Source organism: Balaenoptera musculus, chromosome 16, assembly GCF_009873245.2.
Source record: "Balaenoptera musculus isolate JJ_BM4_2016_0621 chromosome 16, mBalMus1.pri.v3, whole genome shotgun sequence".
NCBI lineage: Eukaryota > Metazoa > Chordata > Mammalia > Artiodactyla > Balaenopteridae > Balaenoptera > Balaenoptera musculus.
In genome coordinates, this window is record NC_045800.1 from 26,747,196 (window position 1) to 26,770,886 (window position 23,691).

The following is a 23,691-nucleotide window of genomic DNA, read 5'->3' on the forward strand; positions in this document are numbered from 1 at the left end:
AACCATAGGTCAAAAAGTGTCATGTACCACAATGTTCATTGCAGCTCTATTTACAATAGCCAGGACATGGAAGCAACCTAAATGTCCATCGACAGATGAATGGATAAAGAAGATGTGGCACATATATACAATGGAATATTACTCAGCCATAAAAAGAAATGAAATGGAGGTATTTGTAATGAGGTGGATGGAGTTAGAGTCTGTCATACAGAGTGAAGTAAGTCAGAAAGAGAAAAACAAATACAGTATGCTAACACATATATACGGAATCTAAGGAAAAAAAAAAAAAAAAAAAAAAAAAAGGCCATGAAGAACCTAGTGGCAAGACGGGAATAAAGACACAGACCTATTAGAGAATGGACTTGAGGATATGGGGAGGGGGTGGGGTGAGATGCGACAGGGTAAGAGAGTGTCATGGACATATATACACTACCAAATGTAAAATAGATAGCTAGTGGGAAGCAGCCGTATAGCACAGGGAGATCAGCTCGGTGCTTTGTGACCACCTAGAGGGGTGGGATGGGGAGGGTGGGAGGGAGGGAGATGCAAGAGGGAAGAGAAATGGGAACTTATTGTATATGTATAACTGATTCACTTTGTTATAAAGCAGAAGCTAACACACTATTGTAAGGCAATTATACTTCAATAAAGATGTCTAAAGAAAAAAAAAAAAAAAAAAAAAAAGAATCCGCCTGCCAATGCAGGGGACACAGGTTCAAGCCCTGGTCTGGGAAGATCCCACATGCCACGGAGCAAGTAAGCCCGTGTGCCACAACTACTGAGCCTGCGCTCTAGAGCCTGTGAGCCACAACTACTCAGCCTACGCACCTAGAGCTCGTGCTCCGCGACAAGAGAAGCCACCGCAATGAGAAGCCCTCGCACCACAAAGAAGAGTAGCCCCCGCTCGCCACAACTAGAGAAAGCCCGTGTGCAGCAACGAAGACCAACACAGCCAAAAATAAATAAATAAATAAAATTTAAAATAAATAAATAAAAATAAATAAATAAATGAAAACCTTACCTCATAGGCTCAGTTTGAGAATTAAATGAAATAATGTATATAAAGCATTCAGATAAGAAGAGCTAAGACAATTTTTGAAAAAACTAGGTCCTGAAAGGGTACTCACCCTGCTATTAAAATGTATCATAAACAACAATAATACATTACTGACAGAATTCCGAGTACTTGGTAGAGAGTTGGATTAAATGATCATTAGGGTCCTCTACAATTTTAATGCCACACCTTAGCCTGGGGAACCCTGAGGCTGCACGGTGTGAGCTGCCTGAATATATGACAGGAGGAGGCTTAGCGACACCACAACAATGGTGTCCGTTCTCACTCAGGTATAGCAACGTCCATATGGAAACACCCTGCGTTATTCTGAAGTAATACAGTCATCAAGATTATCTAAGACCTCAGGGAAGCTATGTAAGGCTTTTCTAGGAGAAATATGTACAGATATCAGTCATTTTATACCAGGGTCATTTATGGTCAATTGATGTTTTAAAAAATGAGACTTTATTTTTAAGAGCAGTTTCAGGTTTGCAGCAAAATTGAGAAGGAAGTCGAGAGTTCCCATATATCCCCTGCCCTGCTCATTCAGAGCCTCCCCCACAATCAACATCCCCCACCAGAGTGGTGCATTTGTTACAACTGATGAAACTGCAATGACACATCATTATCAACCAAAGTCCATGTTTTACATTAGGGTTCACTCTTGGTGTTGTACCTTCTGAGTTATGACAAATGTATAATGACATGTATCCACCATTATGGTAACATAGAGTAGTTTCACTGCCCTAAAAATTGTTTGTGCACCACGTATTTACTCATCCCTTTCTCCTCCCTAACTCCTGGCAATTCCTGATCTTTTTACTATCTCCACAGATTTGTATGGTCAATTGATTTTTTTTAAAAAATAATTTTATTTATTTATTTTTGGCTGCATTGGGTCTTCATTGCTGCACGTGGGCTTTCTCTAGTTGCGTCGAGTGGGGGCTACTCTTCGTTGTGGTGCGTGGGCTTCTCATTGTGGTGGCTTCTCTTACTGTGAAGCACCGGCTCTAAGCACGCAGGCTTCAGTAGTTGTGGCTCACAGGCTCTAGAGCGCAGGCTCAGTAGTTGTGGCACACAGGCTTAGTTGCTCCGCGGCATGTGGGATCTTCCTGGACCAGGGCTCAAACCCGTGTTCCCTGCATTGGCAGGCGGATTCTTAACCACTGTGCCACCAGGGAAGCCCTGGTCAACTGATTTTGACAAGGATGCCAAGACCGTTCAATGGGTAAAGAACAGTCTTTTTAACAAATGATGCTGGGACAACTAGATATCCACATGCAAAAGAATGAAGTTGGACCCCTACCTTATACCATATACAAAAATTAACTCAAAATGGATCAAAGACCTACATGTAAAAGCTAAAATTATAAAACTCTTAGAAGAAAACATAGGTGTAATTTTTACACCAGGATTTCTCAACCTCAATACTAATAATAGTTTGAGCCAGATAATTCTTTGCTGTGGAAGGCTACTCTGTGCATTGTAGGATGTTAAGTAGCATCTACCCACCAGATACAAGTAGCATACCTCCCTCCCCAGTGTTGACAACCAAAAATGCCTCAAGATATTGCCTAATTTCCCCTGGGAGGCAAAACTGCCTGGTTGAGAATCACTATTTTAGACTAAATGATCCTCCTTATCCTCTTCCTTTCCTAAATTACCAATGTCTATGTCATGATTACCTGAATGGTTGGTGGATGAACTCTAAGAACTCTTCAGAAAAGTCATTTAATACTCCATAATCTATCATGTTGGGATGATCTCAGGACCCTGCCTAAGTGCCAATAGCTCCATTTTGAAAAGTTCTTAGTCCAACTCCTTCCATTAAAAGGTCACATATCATATGATGATTTTTTTTTGGTATGGCATTTTTGGGGTAAAAGCTTTATTGAGATACAATTCATATGCCATATAAATCACCCCTTTAAAGCGTACAATTCAGTTTTTTTTTTTTAGTATATTCAGAGCTGTGCAAAAAAGTACAATGATTTTTGAAAACACTGATCCTTTTATATTTTAAACCTTTGTCCCAACCACCTACTCAGCATATCTACCAGGGAACTAAAACCAAAACCAAAGCAAAACAAGAGGCTAGTCACCTTGACATTGTCTCCTCACAAGATAGAAAACAGTAATGTCTCTCATAGCAATCAATGACTTAGCCACATATATACAGTAAAACAAGCTATGAAATAAGCAAGCTAAATTTTGAACTTTGCTTGAAATTTACTGTCACTGTTGTAAAGAAATTAGGAAAAAACAAGCCACTCCTAAACCAAAGCCCTGTACCAACAACCCCAAACATTCCTTTTTTTCCCTGCTTCCTGAATTACAGTGTAATTAGCTAAAATGAATATAATTCACAGACCAGTAAGTGCTAGTAAGACTAGAAAGTAACTAGTACAGCAGGTATTGTAAGACTGGAATCCTTTTCACTATCAATTCAACTTGTTTTGATTCAGGTTCTGAACTCTTGTACAAGACAACCAACCTACATGACGGAAAGGTCAAGGTTTCACTTTAGAGCCTTTGTTTCACTGCTTAGTACAACCACAATACCACTTCGACCTTAACATTTTTTTAGCTCTTGAATAATGCTTGCCCTGCTGCTGTCACTGTCTAATCCAGAGACTGGCTGGCAAGAGGAAATGGCTCTGGAAGACACAGCTGTTATACAGACCAGCTACCATCTTCCAAGTGTGAGAGCCACTTCCAGCTTCTTCTTTGACCAGTTTGCTCAAATCAAAATTTCAGATCTAATCTGAAGCCAGTTAAAGGAGCTGTGGCTTCGGAGACCAAAGCCATTTTGTTGAAGAATAATATCAAGGGAACTGTTCATGCAGCCAACAAAGAAGCCAGATGCAAGATACTCCAGAAATACTCTGCCTAATCTTCCCCTACCTTCCAGAAGATCTCAAGTCCCTTGCAAAGTCACATGAAAATACATAATCCATCTGACTCACCGTTGCTCATTTTTCTCATTGTTTATTTACTGACTGTACCCATGTAGATGATGTGAAAGTTTATTCCACCTTCCTTTCAATGAATGTCACTATATTTAATATCATATTTTAATGATAAAACAACCATTTAGTCATTGTATACTACATACCAGGTACTGTGATAAACACTTTAGTTACATTATCTTATTTTTAATTTTCACAATGACCTCATGAGAAGAGTTTCATAACTATCCCCATTTTTTACACTTATTGTCTAAAATTAACATACAGTAAACACATCTTTTGGTGTACTGTCCTGTGTCCTTAACATATAAACAGTCATGTAATCACCACCACAACGAGGACACAGAACACTTTCACCACCTCAAATATTCCCTCTACCACCTTTCTTTATAGTTGCACCATCTCCCCACCTCTAAACCTGACAATCATAATCTGTTCCCTGTCTCCATAGTTTTGCCTTTTCCAGAATATCATATAACTGGAATCGTTTACTCAGAATAACGGCTTTGAGATCCATCCAAGTTCTTTTTTTTAAAATTTTTATTAATTAATTAATTTATTTCTGGCTGTGTTGGGTCTTCGTTTCTGCACGAGGGCTTTCTCTAGTTGCGGCAAGTGGGGGCCACTCTTCATCGCGGTGCGCGGGCCTCTCACTATTGTGGCCTCTCTTGTTGCGGAGCACAGGCTCCAGACACACAGGCTCAGTAGTTGTGGCTCACGGGCCTAGTTGCTCCGCGGCATGTGGGATCTTCCCAGACCAGGGCTCGAACCCGTGTCCCCTGCATTGGCAGGCAGATTCTCAACCACTGCGCCACCAGGGAAGCCCCATCCAAGTTCTTGTATGTATCAAGTTTAATTCTTCTAATTGCTGAGTAGTAGTCCATACTGCCTCATTTTTATAGATAAGGCAGCTCAGGAAAGTTAAGTAACCTGCTGAAGGTCACCTATGTGAGGCCAATATTCAAACCCAGGTCTGTGTAGTTCTAGAACCCATACCGTTAACCATTATGCTATACTGCCCCCTATTAGCTTAGACTCTCAGAAGAGCATGCCATGATCCTGATTTAAACATGAAGGGCTCTTCTGGAACAACAGAATAAATGTGAATCATATTTACCAAAATGAAAGCTGAGAACAGTTTGTCAAGACTTCTAGCAATGATTCCGAAGCTCTTAAGGGAGCATGATATGGAGGAAAGAGCAAGAGCTATCATCAGGGAAACAGGCCTAGGTTTAAAATCCCAGTTCTGCCACTTACTAAGTATGTGAACTTCTACAAGTTCTTCACTTTTTAGAACTTCAGTTTCCTCTTCTATAAAATGAGGATAATATTATGTTGAAATGTTCTTGGAAGGACTAAATGACATGATATATGACACACACTAATATTACTGCCATCTGTATTGAACAGAGCCAATAAAGCTATGCCAAACAAATACCTACTAAATACAAAAGTCAGTATTTATTAAGCTCTGAAAGATGTAGAAGGCATGGCCCCTGACTACAATGAACACACATTCTAGCTAAAGAGACAAACACTTTCCTAAAAATAGAATAGATGCTATTATATAATATGATGCTAAATTGTGTGGCTGGATCTATAAATAAAATACAGAGATAAACTCAATTTAATTTTAGCCAATAGCTTTAACTTCCTATTTAATTTAAAAAAAAATCAGAATCAAGACTCAGGTGTGGAATCTATCTGTCTTCCCGTCTAGAAAATTCCCTCGGCATTGGTAAGGGCAAAGTCTTTACTAGTCAACATATAGTACGTATTCTAAGAACTACCGGTTCCAGCTCTCTCATTCCAGGTATCTGCATCAATTTCAAAGTGATGAGTATTTGTCCTAATAATTTTTGACACCTGAGAGGAAGAAAAATACGTAAGGGCATGAGTTCTGTGACACCTGGTGAGTGACTATTTAATAAAATTTTGGGGTTCTTTAGGAGAACAGGGTATGCTTCAAAAGGGTTATTTAACTAAAGTCAGAAAGAGTCAAATTCTCTGCCCAAAGGAATTCTGTAAGATCATTTCCTTCCATCTTGCCTCTGTTTGGTCTTGGTGGGAAAATATATAAATAAAGAGGCATAGGAAAGGACGGTAAAAAAGAGGTGAATAACCTATAATGGTGGAAAGACTACTAGAATCGATCTACAAGAGTCATTCTACTTTCTATAAATCTTCCCTCAACTGATGTTTACTATGTGATTCTTTGCCAGTGCAGCAATAACTCTTTGAAAGTCAGCCCAGGTTTATTAGGCTTTTAAATTAAGCATGAAAATAAAACATATATAAAATAAAACTCTCCAAATCCTTATTTCCCAATTTGTCCTGGGAGCAAAAACCTAGTAACAGCTCCATAGCAAAGCGTCTTACCAAGGCTCTGTCACAGTCACTTAGCAACACATTCCCCACACTTGGTAAGTCCGTACATCTATTCTGCTGGCTTAGTGCTTTGGACTTGGAGAAAATAGTTAAAATAGTTTAAAAAAATTTTGTTTTAAGTACACACAGAAGTAGTTTTTAGTGGGAACAAAATCTCACTTGAGGATCAAACAGAACCAAGGGGTTCATTTTTCCAGTCCTGCCTCAGCTAAAGTTTTATGCTTATAACTTGCCTAAGCTCTGCAATTTCTTATCATTCTAAGAAACAGAACCATCACTAGGCCTGGATTTCCACCAGACTTTCAGGCTGAATCTCTTCTCTTATCCCTAACACCTTACAAAAAAGAGAGAAGTCAAATCTCTAGCCAGTGTTCTAAAAACAAATAGTTAAGGTGAAAAAAAAAACAAAACACACACACACACAGAAGAAAACTGCCAGGCAAAACCATAACCCTTTTTTCTTACATAAGTCAATGGGGCAATTTTCTCATAAGAAACAATGACTATAGAATCAGGAGACCCAAGTTCTAGCTTTCCCCACTAATAAGCTGTGTGACCTTGGTCAAATCACAAGCGCTCTGTGCTTTAGTTTCTTCTTCTGTAAAATGAGAAGGCTGGAGCAAAATGAGGAATCACAAACTGAAGGCCAGGTAAAAAATTGGGGCTGGTCCATAAATATGTTTTGTTTGGTGTGTGCTACAAGTTTTATTTTTTATATCAATGATTGAATTTAATAAGCATAACTGAAACCACATTTTGGAATGACATGTTATCATCTACTACTTAAGAATACAAATAAATATTTAACTAATTATACAAATAAATATTTAAAAGAACAGACAAGGGGCTTCCCTGGTGGCGAAGTGGTTAAGAATCCACCTGCCAATGCAGGGGACACGGGTTCGAGCCCTGGTCCGGGAAGATCCCACATGCTGTGGAGCAACTAAGCCCGTGTGCTACAACTACTGAGCCTGTGCTCTAGAGCCCGTGAGCCACAACTACTGAGCCCGCGTGCCACAACTACTGAAGCCCGTGCACCTAGAGCCCGTGCTCCGCAACAAGAGAGCCCACCGCAGTGAGAAGCCTGTGCACTGCAACGAAGAGTAGACCCCGCTCGCCACTAGAGAAAGCCCGCATGCAGCAATGACGACCCAATGCAGCCAAAAATGAATAAATAAATAAATTTTTTAAAAAAAGAAAAAAGAATAGACTAGACAAATGAACACTTATAATAACAAATAGTTATTTGACTGAATATACTGTTAAGGGTCTGGTGAAGTATAGCTAAAAGAACTGCCTTTGTTCTAGTCTATTCTGGATTCCTTTCCTCCTTATTCTATTACTCCTCTGCTAAGGAGACCAGGTTCTGAACCATAAAATTTCTTTAACATTTATTATGAAAAATTTCAAAATTATGTAAAAGTAAACAGACTAGTGTAACGAACTCCCATGTACTCCAAATCCAGCCTCAATAGTTAGCACCTCAGGGCTAATCTTTTTTCATTATCCCTTCCCCCTCCCCTATTATCTTGAAGCAAATCCTGTACATCATATAGTTTCATTCATCTTGATCATAACCATAATATCATTATCATCACATCTAAAAGAGCAATATTGCTTTAGTATCAAAGTGTTAGTGTTCAATTTGCAACTATTCAATTTCTATAATCCTCATAAACTTCTGTTACGTTTGTTTGTATGAATCAGGACCCAAGTAAGACCCATATATCAGAACTGTTTGTTACGTGCAGTAAAAACAGAACTGAACTTCTTTAGATGGGGTAGCCTTTCAGTTTGCTACACTCCACAATGCTCCCTATTCTCATACTCATTTAAGTTACCTGCTAGGTCCTTGAAGTTTTTTGAGTTTGGGTCTCTGGAAGATCTGAAGTCTCTTCCCGTTCTAAGATATCTTGATTCTTGTAAACATTAGCAGAGACATAAAACAAATGAGTGGAACTTCATGCTTAAAACTAAAAAAACCAAGAAGTAGCAATATAAGCTTGTTTTTTTGTAATATTTATTTATTTGGCTGCGCCAGGTCTTAGTTGCAGCATGCGGGATCTAGTTCCCTGACCAGAGATCAAATCCAGGCCCCCTGCACTGGGAGCGCAGAGTCTTAACCACTGTACCACCAGGGAAGTCCCTAAGCTTGTTACTTAGAAATGTTGACATATACTCCATAAGAATCTGCTAAAAGAGATGAAAGGAGTTGCCTCCTGGGAGTAGCACATGATGGAGAAGAGTTGGTATTGGGGATTACTATTCCACATCCTCATGCCTACCTCACAGGATTGTTGTGAGTCTTAATTGAGATATATTTATTTATCTTCATATATATTAATATATAAAATGTAAGGTATTTAATATGAGTAAAGTTTTAAATCAAACTAGAACACTCATGCAATATTCGTTTTCAAGAATTATTGAAAACAAAAATCTTAGAATCATTCATTTGGAACTAAATGGCTGTTATGGAATTATATAACAATCTGAAGCACAGTTCACCTGCAAAGCAACCCAACTGGACAATGGAAAGACAAAGGGAAATTGTAAAGTGAGACTACCTCAAAATACATGGAAGCAAAGATTATGTGTACTTTCTTTTTAAAATTACACTCTGTAATATTCCAACATCAAAATTTTCATTTCAAATAAAAGGTAATGACATTCATATAGAATAGGATCCCTCTGAAAGTATTTCCAACCTTGTATGAGAGGACAATGGACCTAAAGAAGCAGAGTACTTTACAGACATCAGAGATCGTTCGGTCCACTTTTCTCATTTTAGAGAAAAAAATGAGGGCCCAGAGAGAATGCTAGGAACTAGACCTTAGAAAAGGTTCTGAGAGTCTGGGCCTTTAACTCTCTGTAGAGACCAGTGAGAATGATTGGGCACGGCAGTCTGTAATAGAGGTAAAAAAGGACCTTGCTCAATGGTGTGGAGACTGACACATGCTGGGTTACCAGCTCCCCTTTCACATGGTCAATCTGTCCTCGGCATGGTGCCATGGCAAAGAGATACAGGGCCTTTCACTGTTTAGAATTCCACTTTCTTAGGAAGCTGGATATGATGTCTAGTCAAACAAATCCCCAAACCCACACTTTTCACTTAGTCATCTCACTCTAAGAGAAACAAGAAAACAAGGCAGAGCTGAACAGTATCAGCACTTCCTATTTTTCTAAGAGATGAAAACAGTAACATTTTCTTCAAAAATCCTAATGCCTCCTCTTCATGGCCAAACAGTAAATAACTTGGGGAAGACAATAAAAGTGACCTAATTCCTATTTCAAAGCACAAAGCTAAACCTTAGGTTATTTATAGGTCTGGTGTCAGCCTTGTCCTCACCTCCCCTTCTTACTCCTTGGATTGCCTGCTCTCCACACAGGGAGGCTCCCATGCACACTCCGAGTCAAAGGCTCTCACAGGACCTCTCATTTCTATACTTCAAATGCAAATAAATTAGTTGATGCCCAAGAACCTCTCTGTAAGGATCAAAAATACCACTACCAACCTAGGTTTCAAATAGCCCACAATAATTGGGGAAAAAAAGACACTGGAAATAAATATGAAAAGATAACAAAGCATTATCCAGATATAAAAGGAGGTGATACAAATCCGAATGGACACTAACCAATTTCTGTCAAATAAGTGGCCAAGACTTAAGAACAGATAATTCACATAGGAAAAACTTCTAACAGTAAAACACTTGAGAAAATGCTAGTAATTAAAGAAATGTAAAACAAATTATAAAGGTATCATCTGTCAACTAAATTAGCAAAAATAAAAAGAAGTTAGAAAACTCAAAATAGGATAGCATAGCCATAAAATTCAGTCATTCTACTAATGGGACTATTATTTCACGAAGATAATTAGAAAGGAAAACAATTTTATCAGTACAAAGATGATTAAAGTTGCACTACATACAACAAATTAAAAATTTGAAAAGTATAGTTAACCTATGACCTTCTAATTCAATGTATTTTTACAGTAACATTAAAAATGATACATAGGTGAATGCATGGAAACTTCTGTGTTAAATTATGCTAAATGAATAAAAGGAACAAAAATAATATGGCATATTGATTAAACAATTTAAATTATGTGTATATAATGATAAGGATTAGAGAAGGTCAGAGAGTTAAGTATAGAGTGATTTTAAGGTGAAAAGGTTTTTTGTTCTTGTTTGCCTGCTTTGTTACTTTTGTTTATGATCTTCCATAGAGTTAAACACAATTTTGGATCCTCTCTGGTTCTATATACCCTAAGTCAAAAAAAGCATCCAGTACATTTTCCCAGGTATGAATTTTCTACTAGGCCAGTCAACAGCAACAGGAATATGAGGCCAGATTCATTCACAGCTTCAGGCTGTTCCTAGGAAGCCAAAGATGCTCTGGGATTTTTGAGAAAGTAAGCTAATTCTCCATTTTACAACCCCCCCCACCAAGAGCTGAACAAGTTTAATTTCACAACAGAGGTTATCTGTTATCAGGTATAGTGTTTGGTGGAAGAAACTCTACCAAGGTTGGGGAAAAATGTCAATGTAACAGCATGGCTTGCATGGTCACCAAACAGGCAGGACAGTATCCCTGGTTAGCTTCAAGATCAACCTGTGCATTCTTCATCACTGTGACTATAGATCTGCTTGTCCTAGAAAGGTGAAGAATAGCAAATCACTCTTCAGGCTCTTTTCTGACTACTATACAAAGGACCAGATGAACCCATCAAGTAAAAGACAAGTAATTTCGTTTTTAAATATCTCCCATGTGCAAGGCCTTTATCTCCATTTCAGAGTTCTGGATAGAATCTAAGAAGAGCTCACATCATTATGTATCCCAGTCTAGAAGATCCACAGTGGTCCCATAACTCTGGTCACTCCACTCTATTTGCAACAAATTTTATAGGATCAGCGGTAAATGGGCTGAGGAAGCACAAAGGATTACCTGAATCCAACTGAGGGGCTCTCATGAGGAGAGGGCTCCTTGGACCAGTTGCCACAGATGTTTCCCTTAAAAGAAAGAGAGAAGACAGAGGAAAGAGAGGAAGGAAGCAGCAGGAGAGGGATGGATCATGCTTATTGGTTTGCTTTAGAAAAAGAGTTTTTATTAATGCTTAAGGCTGAGATGGTAATGGGAGAGAAAGATTCACATGTTGAAGCACATATATTTCACATATATATTTGCCATATACACCCTGGATAATTTAGAGACAGGAGAGTTTGAGAAAAGACAGAAAGAGAGGGCTGAGTAGGAAGAACACAATTTTTCAGGGGGAAAAAAATTAGTATTTAAGTCCAAGTAAACTTCTGAAATTTTCCAATTAAATTCTTGTGTAGCTAGCCTCCAAGATGACCCCCAATGACAATGATTACATACTTTTGTGCAATCCTCTCCCAGATCATATCAGGGTTGGTCTGGGTGATCAATATTATATGACAGAAGTTCTGAGACTAGGTAAGAACATTAGTGTGGCTTCTGCTCTCTCTCGGATCATTCGCTTAGGGGTAAGCCAGCTGCCATGTTGCTAGCCATCCTATAGAAAGGGCCACATTGTGAGAAACTGAGGCCTCTGGACAACAGCCTGCAAGAAACTGGGGCACCTTACCAATAACCACATGAGTAAGCTTCGATATGGATCCTCCAGCCCAGCCAAACCTTCAAATGACTGTAGCTCTGGTTGATCATCTTGAGAGATCCTAAGCCAGAACCACTAGCTAAGCGGCTGCCAGAGTCCTGACCCTCAGAAACTATTGTGAAATAAAAAAAATTTAAGCTGCTAAGTTTCAGGGTAATTTGCTACATAGCAATAGATAACATGATAACATAACATCAAACTAAACAAGTTTGATGGGGAACTGTACCATATGGTAATAATATCATGATTCCATCTACTGAGTGAGAAAAAGAATCATCTTCAAATTAAAAGTGGTGTGCTGCCCAAGATACCATTAAAAGCGAAATAAGGCTAAAAATGGGACTCCATTGGAGAGAATGAATTGTCCTTCTTTTTCAACACTAATCTAAGGATTGTCACAAAGAGGCCCCATCAGAAGAGTCCAACACAGTTTCTTCCCACTAGTCATATTATCTATCCTACAGCCATAGACATGGAGTTAATGAAGGGTAGGTTTCATGTACAAGCCACTGTGAGGGTGTCATCCCATATAGAGGAGTCACGGTTAAAACTGAGGCAGCAAACTTATCCCCAGAGATATATGCCTGGTACTAAGTTGAGATTCATAAGATTCTCCCTGAGTTTTCCTTACCTCTAAATGCTGGGATAACTCATGCTCACTGAATGCCGATATTTGTATGAATAAAAATGAAGGGATTTAGCAAATCTTGTTCCTGCACACAGTTGTCAAAAAAAATCTGACCTTTACAACAGGAAAAAGAGGGGGGATTTAAAGATTTAAAGAAGAGGCAGTGACTGTCTGATGTATAACAAACCTTTGAAAAATTATAAAGCAGTGAAAATCCCCTACAGGTCCCAACAAAATGTGTCCAATTTGCATTCCAGCAAAGCTTTCCATACATACCATTTGGCTCCTGTGTGTACTTCCAGGCAAGTAAATCCCGAGGAATAATACCACTGGGACCTAAGTCTGATCTCTGATATATTACTGCTCCACAACTCCAGATCAGGCTCCACAAATGCCTTTTTGGTTCCAAATAACTAAATCAAAGTCATCCTGATAAGCTTTGAAAACAGGGAATGTGAGGAGTGGTTTAATGAATGTTACAACTCAACCTATTACAGACCACAGTACATTATTGGAAGAGGGAGGGAAAAAAACCATCCCCAAATCTCTCAAGACCAAATCCAGACATACCTGTCATTCAACCATACCAGACTATAAAGCCTTATTCAAAGCATGACTTTGATCAAATGGTTAGGATGCATTTGTAAACCTAACACCAGAGTGGCAGGTGGGGGAGGGGAGGGAGGTAGGTTAGAGACTACAATTTTCTGTTTGCTTTGAAAACTGGTCCAAACTCATTTAAAAACAAAAGCAACCAATGGAAGCAATAAACACTGAAATGTATTCTGATTTATTGAGATTTAAAACACAGCAAACACATTACACTAGAAAAAATAATTTTTCTGAAAGTTAGAAAAATCTACCACCCAACACATAAACTGGAGAAAGCAGTGCTACAAAAAAAAAAAGGAAAGCTGGACTTATAGAGAAAAGCAAGAGAACTAGAAGGTCAAGCTTCCTAGATCCCAGCATCAATTTTCTCCTTTCAAAAGAAGTAACTTCCACAACAGAAAAATTTAGATAAGACACACTAAAACATTAACCATAGTGACTATTATTATACAAATCACAAAATATATAGACATAAGAAGCAGAAATTGATGGCTTAAAAAAGGTAAGAAAAAGGCATTTAGGAACTCAATAATTTGATGCAGAAGACATCAAGATAAGAAACCATCTTGCCAGATAGAAAACAAATGGGAACATTAGAGTGTTAATGTCCATATAAGTAGTAATGGAATAACAACTGAAATCAATTTATGTAGCACCTTAAAAAGAACCAGTCACTCATTAGACGGAATTAGAGCTAACTCTGTCTCCAGAAGGTTATTCAGCAAGCAGGAAAGTAAGCTGGCAATCTGCAAGCAAACTGAGCCTCCTGTATAGTCAGCAAGACCCAGCCCATTGCCTGGTACAGGATTCTGATGGCATATGAAACCAAAAATACTACCATCTACTGTCAAGACCCAAAGAGTAACTGACACTCTCTTTTTGGCAAGTCAGATTTCAACCCTGTCTAGGCAACCCACATCAGCTGTGATCACTATCTCCTACAGATTTTAGAAGAAAGTAATTCTTTAGCACAAAAGGTAGAACCTCAATACTTCATTTGACCAGAAGAGCCTTCCAGCAACTTCAGGGAAGCATGCCAGGAGATCCATAAGGACTGGAAGGAGTTTTACCTGGTGCTGGTGAGGATGTGGAGAAACTGGAACCCTCATACAGTGCTGCTGGGACTGTAAAATGATTCAGCTGCTGTGAAAAACAGTTTGACATTTCCTCAAAAAGTTAAACATAGAGTTACCATATGAGCCAGTAATTCCACTCCTGGGTATATAATTCAAAAGAATGAAAACAGGTACTCAAATACATGTGCACACATATTCCTAACAGCACTATTCACAGCACTATTCAGCTTTAGCTGCTCCACCGCATGTGGGATCTTCCCGGACTAGGGATTGAACCCATGTTCCCTGCACTGGCAGGCAGATTCTTAACCACCGTGCTACCAGGGAAGTCCCAAAAGTAGCGATTCTCTTATCACTAGTTCTACTTAATTTTTCTACAGTGTTTTAACAGGATATGAGCTTCCCTTCTGGGAAACCATAGCAAGTTCCAGTTAGAGCCTGTGGTATCTGCTCTGTAGCTTTTGTAGAGACAAGCAGTCAGCTCAGGCCACAGTGCAAAGGGACCATTTTGGATTCTTGCAAAAGTAAAGTACAACTGGTAGCTTTCCACTCACCAAAACTTATTGTTCTGAAGCAGAAATGTTGGTGAGCCATCTCTGTCTTGCACTCCCCACTGGAAGCTCACTGAATCCAAGCTTCTTCAGCCAGCCACAAATCCTTAGAGACTCTACATCTGCTGAGACCTCATGAGGATTTCACACTATGCAAGACCACAGTAAGGAATTTCCCCTTCCTCCATCACAGTTCAATGCTGAGTTCTCTGGAGACACAGGTACTTCATTGTTTCCTGTCTTGCATTCTGAACAAGACTTTTCCCCTACCTAATGACAGTTTAAATTTCATCAATAGACAGGATTTTCTAGTTTGAACAGTCACTTTTCATATTGTCACTCTGTCTTTCACATTTTCTCATTCAAGTTGGTAAAGCAAAAGCATTTTCAGAGTATGAGGTCCATCCTGTAATGTTTAATACCTGTTGTAATCTTTGCTCCCATCGATAACCTCCCACCCTCCTGGCACAAGGCCTTAGTCACCCATGCCCTTAAAGACTCCTAAAATTGGTGGTTTATAACATCTACTTTGTCCCCAACCTACTCCATGATGCCATGAAGACACACAATATACACAAACTTCCTGAAGTTCTTCCTCATTGTTTTATTCATTGCTATTTCCACACCTTCCTTTTGGAGAAAAAAAATTGGAGCTAATAACCAAAGAGCAATAGTCACTACAAAGGGGTGCTAAACCAGCGTCCAGGCTCACAGCTATACATCATAAAAGCATAAACTGAGAAGTATCCCATTTCTCATTAATTAAAAAAAAAAACAAACAAACTGCTTTTGGAATTCCCTGGCGGTACAGCAGTTAGGACTCAGCGCTCTCACTGCCAGGGCCCGGGTTCAATCCCTGGTTGGGGAACTAAGATCCCACAAGCTGTGCGGCATGGCCCAAAACAACAACAACAACAACAAAAACTGCTTTAATAAAAGTGGTTGTTGGGCTTCCCTGGTGGCGCAGTGGTTAAGAATCCGCCTGCCAATGCAGGGGACACAGGTTGGAGCCCTGGTCCGGGAAGATCCCACATGCCGTGGAGCAACTAAGCCTGTGTGCCACAACTACTGAGCCTGTGCTCTAAAGCCCGCGCGCCTAGAACCCGTGCTCCGCAACAAGAGAAGCCACTGCAATGAGAAGCCCACGCACTGCAACGCAGAGTGGCCCCAGCTTGCCGCAACTGGAGAAAGCCCATGTGTAGCAACAAAGACCCAGCGCAGCCAGTAAGTAAGTAAATAAAATTTTAAAAAATAAAATAAAAAAATGAAAGTGGTTGTTAATGGCATCAATAAACTGCTTACCCTGTCAGCTTAATTTGGAGAACTTTAAAAGTTGACCTTCATCTCCAAAATATACAAGCAGCTCATGCAGCTCAATATCAAAAAACAAACAACCCAATCCAAAAATGGGCAGAAGACCTAAGGAGACATTTCTCCAAAGAAGACATACAGGTGGCCAACAAACACATGAAAAGATGCTCAACACCACTATCATTAGAGAAATGCAAATCAAAAACAAAATGAGGTATCACCTCACACCAGTCAGAATGGCCATCATCAAAAAAGCTAACAATAAGTGCTGGAGAGAGTGTGGAGAAAAGGGAACCCTCCTGCACTGTTGGTGGGAATGTAAATTGGTACAGCCACTATGTAGAACAGTATGGAGGTTCCTTAAAAAACTAAAAATAGAACTACCATATGACCCAGCAATCCCACTACTGGGCATATACCCTGAGAAAACCATAATTCAAAAAGATACATGTATCACAATGTTCATTGCAGCACTATTTACAATAGCCAGGACACAGAAGCAACCTAAGTGTCCACTGACAGATGAATGGATAAAGAAGATGTGGTACATATATACAATGTAATATTACTCGGCCATAAAAAGAAATGAAACTGAGTCATTTGTAGTGAGGTGGATGGACCCAGAGTCTGTCATACAGAGTGAAGTAAGTCAGAAAGAGAAAAACAAATACCGTATATTAACGCATATATATGGAATCTAGAAAAATGGTACTGAGGAACCTAGTGGCAGGGCAGGAATAGAGACGCAGATGTAGAGAACGGACTTGTGGACACGGCGGGTAAGGGGAAGCTAGGACGAATTGAGACAGTAGCACTGACAGATATACACTACCATGTGTAAAATAGATAGCTAGTGGGAAGCTGCTGTATAGCACAGGGAGATCAGCTCGGTGCTTTGTGACAACCTAGAGGGGTGAGATGGGGAGGGTGGGAGGGAGGCTCAAGAGGGAGGGGACAGATGTATGCATATAGCTGATTCACTTTGTTGTACAGCAGAAACTAATACAACATTATAACGCAATTATAATCCAATAAAGATGTAAAAAAAAATTTTTTTAATGAAGAAAATGTGGTAAAACAAAGAAACAAAAATTTGCCCTTTAATACACAGGTACAATCCTATGACTACTTCCCTAGGCAAGGGGTGCTATTTCCTCCCTTAAGAGCTAATGGTTTGTACCCCCATAGTTTCTATCACCATATGATCTTTTAATAGTATCTAGTATCATTGGTAATGTATTACACTTTACTGCCTCTCCCTGCCCCTCCAACCTTATCCCGCTGAGTAAAGCATTCAGAGCCAGTAATTGCCATGTCCTGGTGAATTTTTAATTTTTCTACCACCTCTCAGCACTACGGTTCTGTGACTCTCCTAACCCCAAGCCAGAACTTCAGCCTGCTCAATTAGACCCTGGAACTAAAAAATTCATGTGCTTTCTTCCCAGAAAGTTACTTCCACACAATACCAGAAACCGCCTGGTTCTGTTAGTGTGTATGCCATGCTTTCAGTGAACCTTCCTCTTGAACTTGGATGTCTTAACAACAGGGACCAGCGAGCAGCAAGCCTGCTGCTAGAGAACAAGGTCGACTCATCAGGCAGTCCAGGATTCTCTGGAATCAGCTCCTTTGATAGACATAGCAGAATCACAAAGAAAAAGGGCATTTCCCATGGAGTTGTGATTAAAATAATAATGTTAATTTGCATCCAGGTAAGACAGAAAGGTCCAGAAACAAGTAATACTTATTCACCTCTGTCTCTTGATCCTCTTTTACAAATGGCCCACCTGAAAGTTAGCTATAGTTCTGCCCTCTTCCACATAAAAAGCAAATAAATAGTTAGGTCATTGTCTTTTTCCAAATCATAATCACATTTTAATGGAAGCTTCTACTAATTGTGTAACCTTGAACATGTTACTTAACCTTTCTGGAGCCTGAATTTTACCTGTAAAAGGAGGATACTAATAAAGGCTCAGTCTATTTTGTGGGTTGTTATGAAATGTAAATGAAAAAAAATATATGCAGACTATCACAGTCAAGAGGAGCCTAAGGAGACATGACAACTAAGTGTAATGTGGCATCCTGGATGGGATCCTGGAACACAAAAAGACCATTAGGTTAAAACCAAGAAAATTTGAATGAAGTACGGACTTCAGTTAATATAATATATTAGTATTGGTTCATTAATTGTGACAAATGTACCATACTAATGTGAGAGGTTAATAACAGGGGAAATTTGGTGTAGGGTATATGGGAACTTCTTTACAACTTTTCCATATATCTGAATCTATTCTAAAATAAAAAGGCTTTTAAAAAAGTTTTAGGTACTTCCCTGGTGGCGCAGTGGTTAAGAATCCGCCTGCCAATGCAGGGGACACAGGTTCGATCCCTGGTCTGGGAAGATCCCACATGCCGCGGGTCAACTAAGCCCGTTTGCCACAACTACTGAGCCTGCGCTCTAGAGCCCGCGAGTCACAAGTACTGAGCCTGCGCTCTAGAGCCTGTGAGCCACAACTACTGAGCGCTTGTGCCCTAGAGCCCACATGCCACAACTACTGAGCCTGCGTGCTGCAACTACTGAAGCCCACGCACCTAGAGCCCATGCTCCGCAATAAGAGAAGCCACCACAATGGGAAGCCTGTGCACCGCGACGAACAGTAGCTCCCGCTTGCTGCAACTAGAGAAAGCCCACACGCAGCAATGAAGACCCAATGCAGCCAAAAAAAAAAAGTTTTAAAAATATGCAAAAGCACTTTACAAACTGTAAAGTTCTAGTCAATTGTAAAATATCACATAATTTAGTAGATTTAGTCTTTCATAGAGATTGTTGGTAGGTGGGTGGGCAGCCATCTTAAGTAGCTCAGATAACGGAGATAGCTTAAAGAGTTAAGTTCCGGTGTGGAAGAGTCTAGCCCCCAGAAACATCCCAGCTGTTTCCTGCCAGCTGGTGCCTCATGTCTGACTTTCGATAGAGTTGATTTTCATTGTATTAATTATATTTGTCTTTCAACTTGTCTGTTTTACTAAAAAAAACAGTTACTTTTTAAAAAGAGGCTCTATCCAGGTATGTGCTTTAATTTAAGACTACAAAAAGTGAACTGTAAGGCAAGGGTATGGCTATTTATTGGGTCCATTTCCTAACTGCTCAAACAGATCTGATTTCTATTCCCAACTTCAAATATAGGAACAGACAGACACCCAGAGATAGAATACAGCAAGTGTACCCAACTCCTGCCAACTCCTGTTCTGCCCTGAAAAAAAAAAAAAAAAGAAGAAAGCAAGAGTCCCAGAAGTGCAGGAAATTGTTTCTCAGACGAAAGACAACACTTCCTTTCCCAGAACAATCCATCTCCCACACTGACATCCTGCTCCTGCTATATTTACCCAACCCAAATCTGCCGATGATATACTTCCAGCTGCACTCCTGCCACATGGTCCTGTCACTCAGCCACAACACTCAGAGGGGAATCTGTCCAGAGGGCAGAGCCTAGAAATCACTACACACTAATCCATGCTTCCTCTATTGGTAGCCTTCAGAGTAAAGTGAGACAAAATACGGACAGTATTACTCCCTGTTTATTTTGGAAGTGACTGGGGAGACAAGACGTACTTCATTTTGTATAGTTGCTAATTTTGACTGCTCTCACAGTAGCCAGTGGAGGAGCCTAAAGAATGAAGGGATTGAAACGGAAGGTTAAAAATAACTGTTAATGCTAGCTCTCCAAAAGGCATCACTTAATAGACTCTTCCACCCCAACCTACTAGGATCAGGCTATCAAGTCACCCTATTACAGGGTAAGCCCTTCAGTTCTGAGTGGATGGATCCAAGGAGTCAAAGATGGGACCATTTCATTCAACCCAACCTCATCCTACCTTGCAACCCACTCTACTGAAAGGGGAAAGCCCAAACAGTAGACTGGGTAAAGGTAAATGTTAGAGCTAATTCCCATTTTCCTATTTAGCAGCTCTGTATTCTTGGTCCTTCCCTCCAAGTCCTTTTCTTCTCCTCCTTTCTGTTCATTCTTCCTTACTTTCTGCCTCTCTAGTTCCATTTATTTTCTTTCCCTACTTTTCTCTCTCTTTTTAAATTTATCATGGGAAAGGTTTCCTCCACAAACATAACTGATAGCTAGTAAGGCTTTCAGTAGTAATGTATCATCAGCCTACTCTTCACCGTAGTAACAGCAAAGGACCTGAGACTCAAGAGCAATACCTCTTTCTCTCTCTGACTTTTCTTTTCTTAGGGAAGCTCATTCACGCATATTGATCAGATCCTTCAAAGGAATAAAAGGAAAGTAGAAGCAACAGGAAAAATGTAGAGAAAAAAGAGGGAAGGAGAGAAAAGGGTGATAGATAGTAAATAAGAATGGGGAGTACTTTTCTCAAACCATTTTTCTCTCTTAAAGCTCCTGATGGGCATTTCAAAACTTTATTCATTTTAAAAAGCTTAAGTAGAAGTTCTTAATGAGCCCAACCAGGCTTTTAAAACAGATTTGAGAAAAGTTGAAATATGATGCATTCATATTGCTATCCCACTTATTAAAAGAAGGGGGAAAGAAAAAAAGAGAAGGGAATCAGCTTCACATGGCTGTTTCCAGTCTGGCTTAGAGGAGAAACATTTATGCTGTTGGTTGAGTGGAGAACAAATTCCACTGGGTTATGTTGCCATATTCTAGGAAATCACCAAACCCTCAGTCAAGCCTCATTGAGATAAATCTTTTCCCAATTTTCAAAACTCTTTTAAGTTACTGGATTTTTTTTTTTTTTTTTTTTTTTTGGCTGTGCCACACAGCTTATGGGATTTTAGCTCCCTGACCAGGAATCTAACCCGGGCCCTTGGCCATGAGAGCGCAGAGTCCTAACCACTGGACTGCCAGGGAATTCCTCAAGTTACTGGATATATTTTTTTTTTAATTAATTAATTAATTTATTATTTATTTTTGGCTGTGTTGGGTCTTCGTTTCTGTGCGAGGGCTTTCTCCAGTTGCGGCGAGTGGGGGCCACTCTTCATCGCGGTGCGCGGGCCTCTGACTGTTGCGGCCTCTCTTGTTGCGGAGCACAGGCTCCAGACGCGCAGGCTCAGTAGTTGTGGCTCACGGGCCCAGTTGCTCCGCGGCATGTGGGATCCTCCCAGACCAGGGCTCGAACCCGTGTCCCCTGCATTAGCAGGCAGATTCTCAACCACTGCGCCACCAGGGAAGCCCGTTACTGGATATTTTTAAAAAACAGCATCACCTAAGCCATAAAGAAATACAGACCTTCAGGACATGTGACTGTATTTCTTAGAAAGAAACAAACACAAGCAAGCTAAGAAGAAAATTCACATTTTCTTTCCATACCTAAGAACAAGTCCTTTAAGAACAGGTATTTTAAGCAACCACTCAAAATTTTCTGTCACTGCAATCTGAAAATGGTTCAGGCAAGAATCATCAATGTATGATAAATCATGGGGGGAAAAGTTTAATGAGGAGCAAAACAAGGTCTTAATGTGTCTCCCCACACAGACTCCTTATGAGTTCCAAGGGGATAATAGTATCTATCCAGTGGAGAAACAAAGTAACACCTTGATGAAGTGATCAAAATTAATATCACCAATGAGGGGCACCTCCACATATGATATCCTGAGAAGGACACTATTATCAGTAGTGATGTATAGATTCATGCCAGATACATATAACCTGAATCATCATGATGAAAACACCAGACTAACCCAAATGAGGAGCATTCTAGAAAGAAAGAAAAGAAAGAAAGAAAGAAAGAAAGAAGAAAGAAAGAAAGAAAGAAAGAAAGAAAGAAAGAAAGAAAGAAAGAAAGAAAGAAAGAAAGAGAAAGAGAGAAAGAGAAAAAGCGAGGGAGGGAGGGAGGGAGAGAGAGAGAAAGAAAGAGAGAAAGAAAGAAAGGAAAAGAAAGAAAGAAAAAAAACTGGCTGGTATTCATAAAAAATTTCAATGTCATAAAAGACCAAGAAAGGCTGAAGAACTGTTTCAGATTAAAGGAGACTAAAGAAACATGACAACTAAATGCAATATGTGATCCTTGACTGAAGGGGAAAAAACTAAAAAGTTTATTATTGGGACAAATGACAGAATTGGAATATGAATAGTACTGTATCAATGCTAAATTTCTTGAATTTGGTAACTGTACTAAAGATTATGTAAGAGAATATCCTTGTTCTTAGGAAATATACATTGAAGTATTAAGGGATAAAAGGTCGTGATATATATAATCTACTCTCAAATGGTTTAGAATAAAGTTTATATACATATGTATGTGTGTGTGTACAGAAAGAGAATAATAAAACAAGTAGCAGAAGGGTATATAGGAGACCTCTGTATTATCCTTGCAACATTTCTGTAAGTTTGAAATTATTTCAAAATAAAAATTCAAAAGAATTCACCATCAGTTGACCTGATTAAATGTCCTGACACCAATTCGGTAAGGAGGAAATGGGGTTGGACTCACATTCTAGATAACAATAAAACCATCTATGGTAGGGGAGCAAGCCAACTTTTTCCTTCCCTTTGGAGCTTTTAGAGGAAAACTATTACCAACACAAATATTTCCCGCTCTCTGCCTTCTGTTACTGCATGTACACAACCCAGTTTTGCTGACTCTCGAGGCTGTAGCCTACCTAGGACCACTTAGGATCCTGGCAACAGCTCCCATTCTCTAAATACGGAATTGTTCTACCAAATGCAGCCACTGCTCATTTCCTTCTTTATAAAGAACCTAGAGAACAGAATAAGTCTTTAAAACCTCTGAAATGAGACTAATTAAGATGCTAATCTTGGGCTCACTTGGGAGGATTAATGAGCCATATTTAGATTCTGGCAACAGAAATCCACTTCCCTTGACTACTTTCCCCACAACGCTTCTTTCCAGGTGGGCTGAACCAAAAGAAAACTTCTCTTCCTGGGCCAGAGGGAACCAGGATCCTCTGCCAGAGTCACTGGGCTCTGGTCACAAAAAGTATTTGGCTATAGTAGGTATTAACGATGTACCCTGGATGTACACTCATCTCAGAAAAAAGGCAAAGGAGAAATAACTGCACTTTAAACATAATAAGCGGGTTTCCCTGGTGGCGCAGTGGTTAAGAATCCGCCTGCCAATGCAGGGGACACGGGTTCGAGCCCTGGTCCGGGAAGATCCCACATGCCGCGGAGCAACTAAGCCCGTGCACCACAACTACTGACCCTGTGCTCTAGAGCCTGTGAGCCACAACTACTCAGCCCATGAGCCTAGAGCCCGTTCTCCACAATAAGAGAAGACACCGCAATGAGAAGCCCGTGCACCGCAACGAAGAGTAGCCTCCACTCACCGCAGCTAGAGAAAGCCCGCGCAGAGCAACGAAGAACTAATGCAGCCAAAAATAAATAAATAAAATAAATTTTAAAAAAACATAATAAGCTATCAAGCAAATGATAGGTCACACGTCTTTTTGTGGAATACATTTATACTCCAACATCCACT

At 39.8% G+C, this 23,691-nt stretch overlaps 1 protein-coding gene across 12 annotated transcripts in view; it reads right to left on the bottom strand.

Annotated features, from left to right (window-relative positions):
- GBF1 (golgi brefeldin A resistant guanine nucleotide exchange factor 1) overlaps positions 1–23,691 on the bottom strand; it is a 123,774-nt gene that overhangs the window by 68,809 nt on the left and 31,274 nt on the right. Inside the window, exon 1 of one of the 12 annotated variants that reach the window (XM_036828155.1) lies at positions 11,356–11,395. The exons of the other annotated variants lie outside the window; for them this stretch is intronic. Within the exon in view, the coding sequence (XP_036684050.1) occupies positions 11,356–11,380 (25 nt within the window). The 5' untranslated portion in view covers positions 11,381–11,395. Of the gene's footprint in view, positions 1–11,355; positions 11,396–23,691 lie in introns of those variants that run through there. 12 annotated transcript variants of the gene reach the window in all.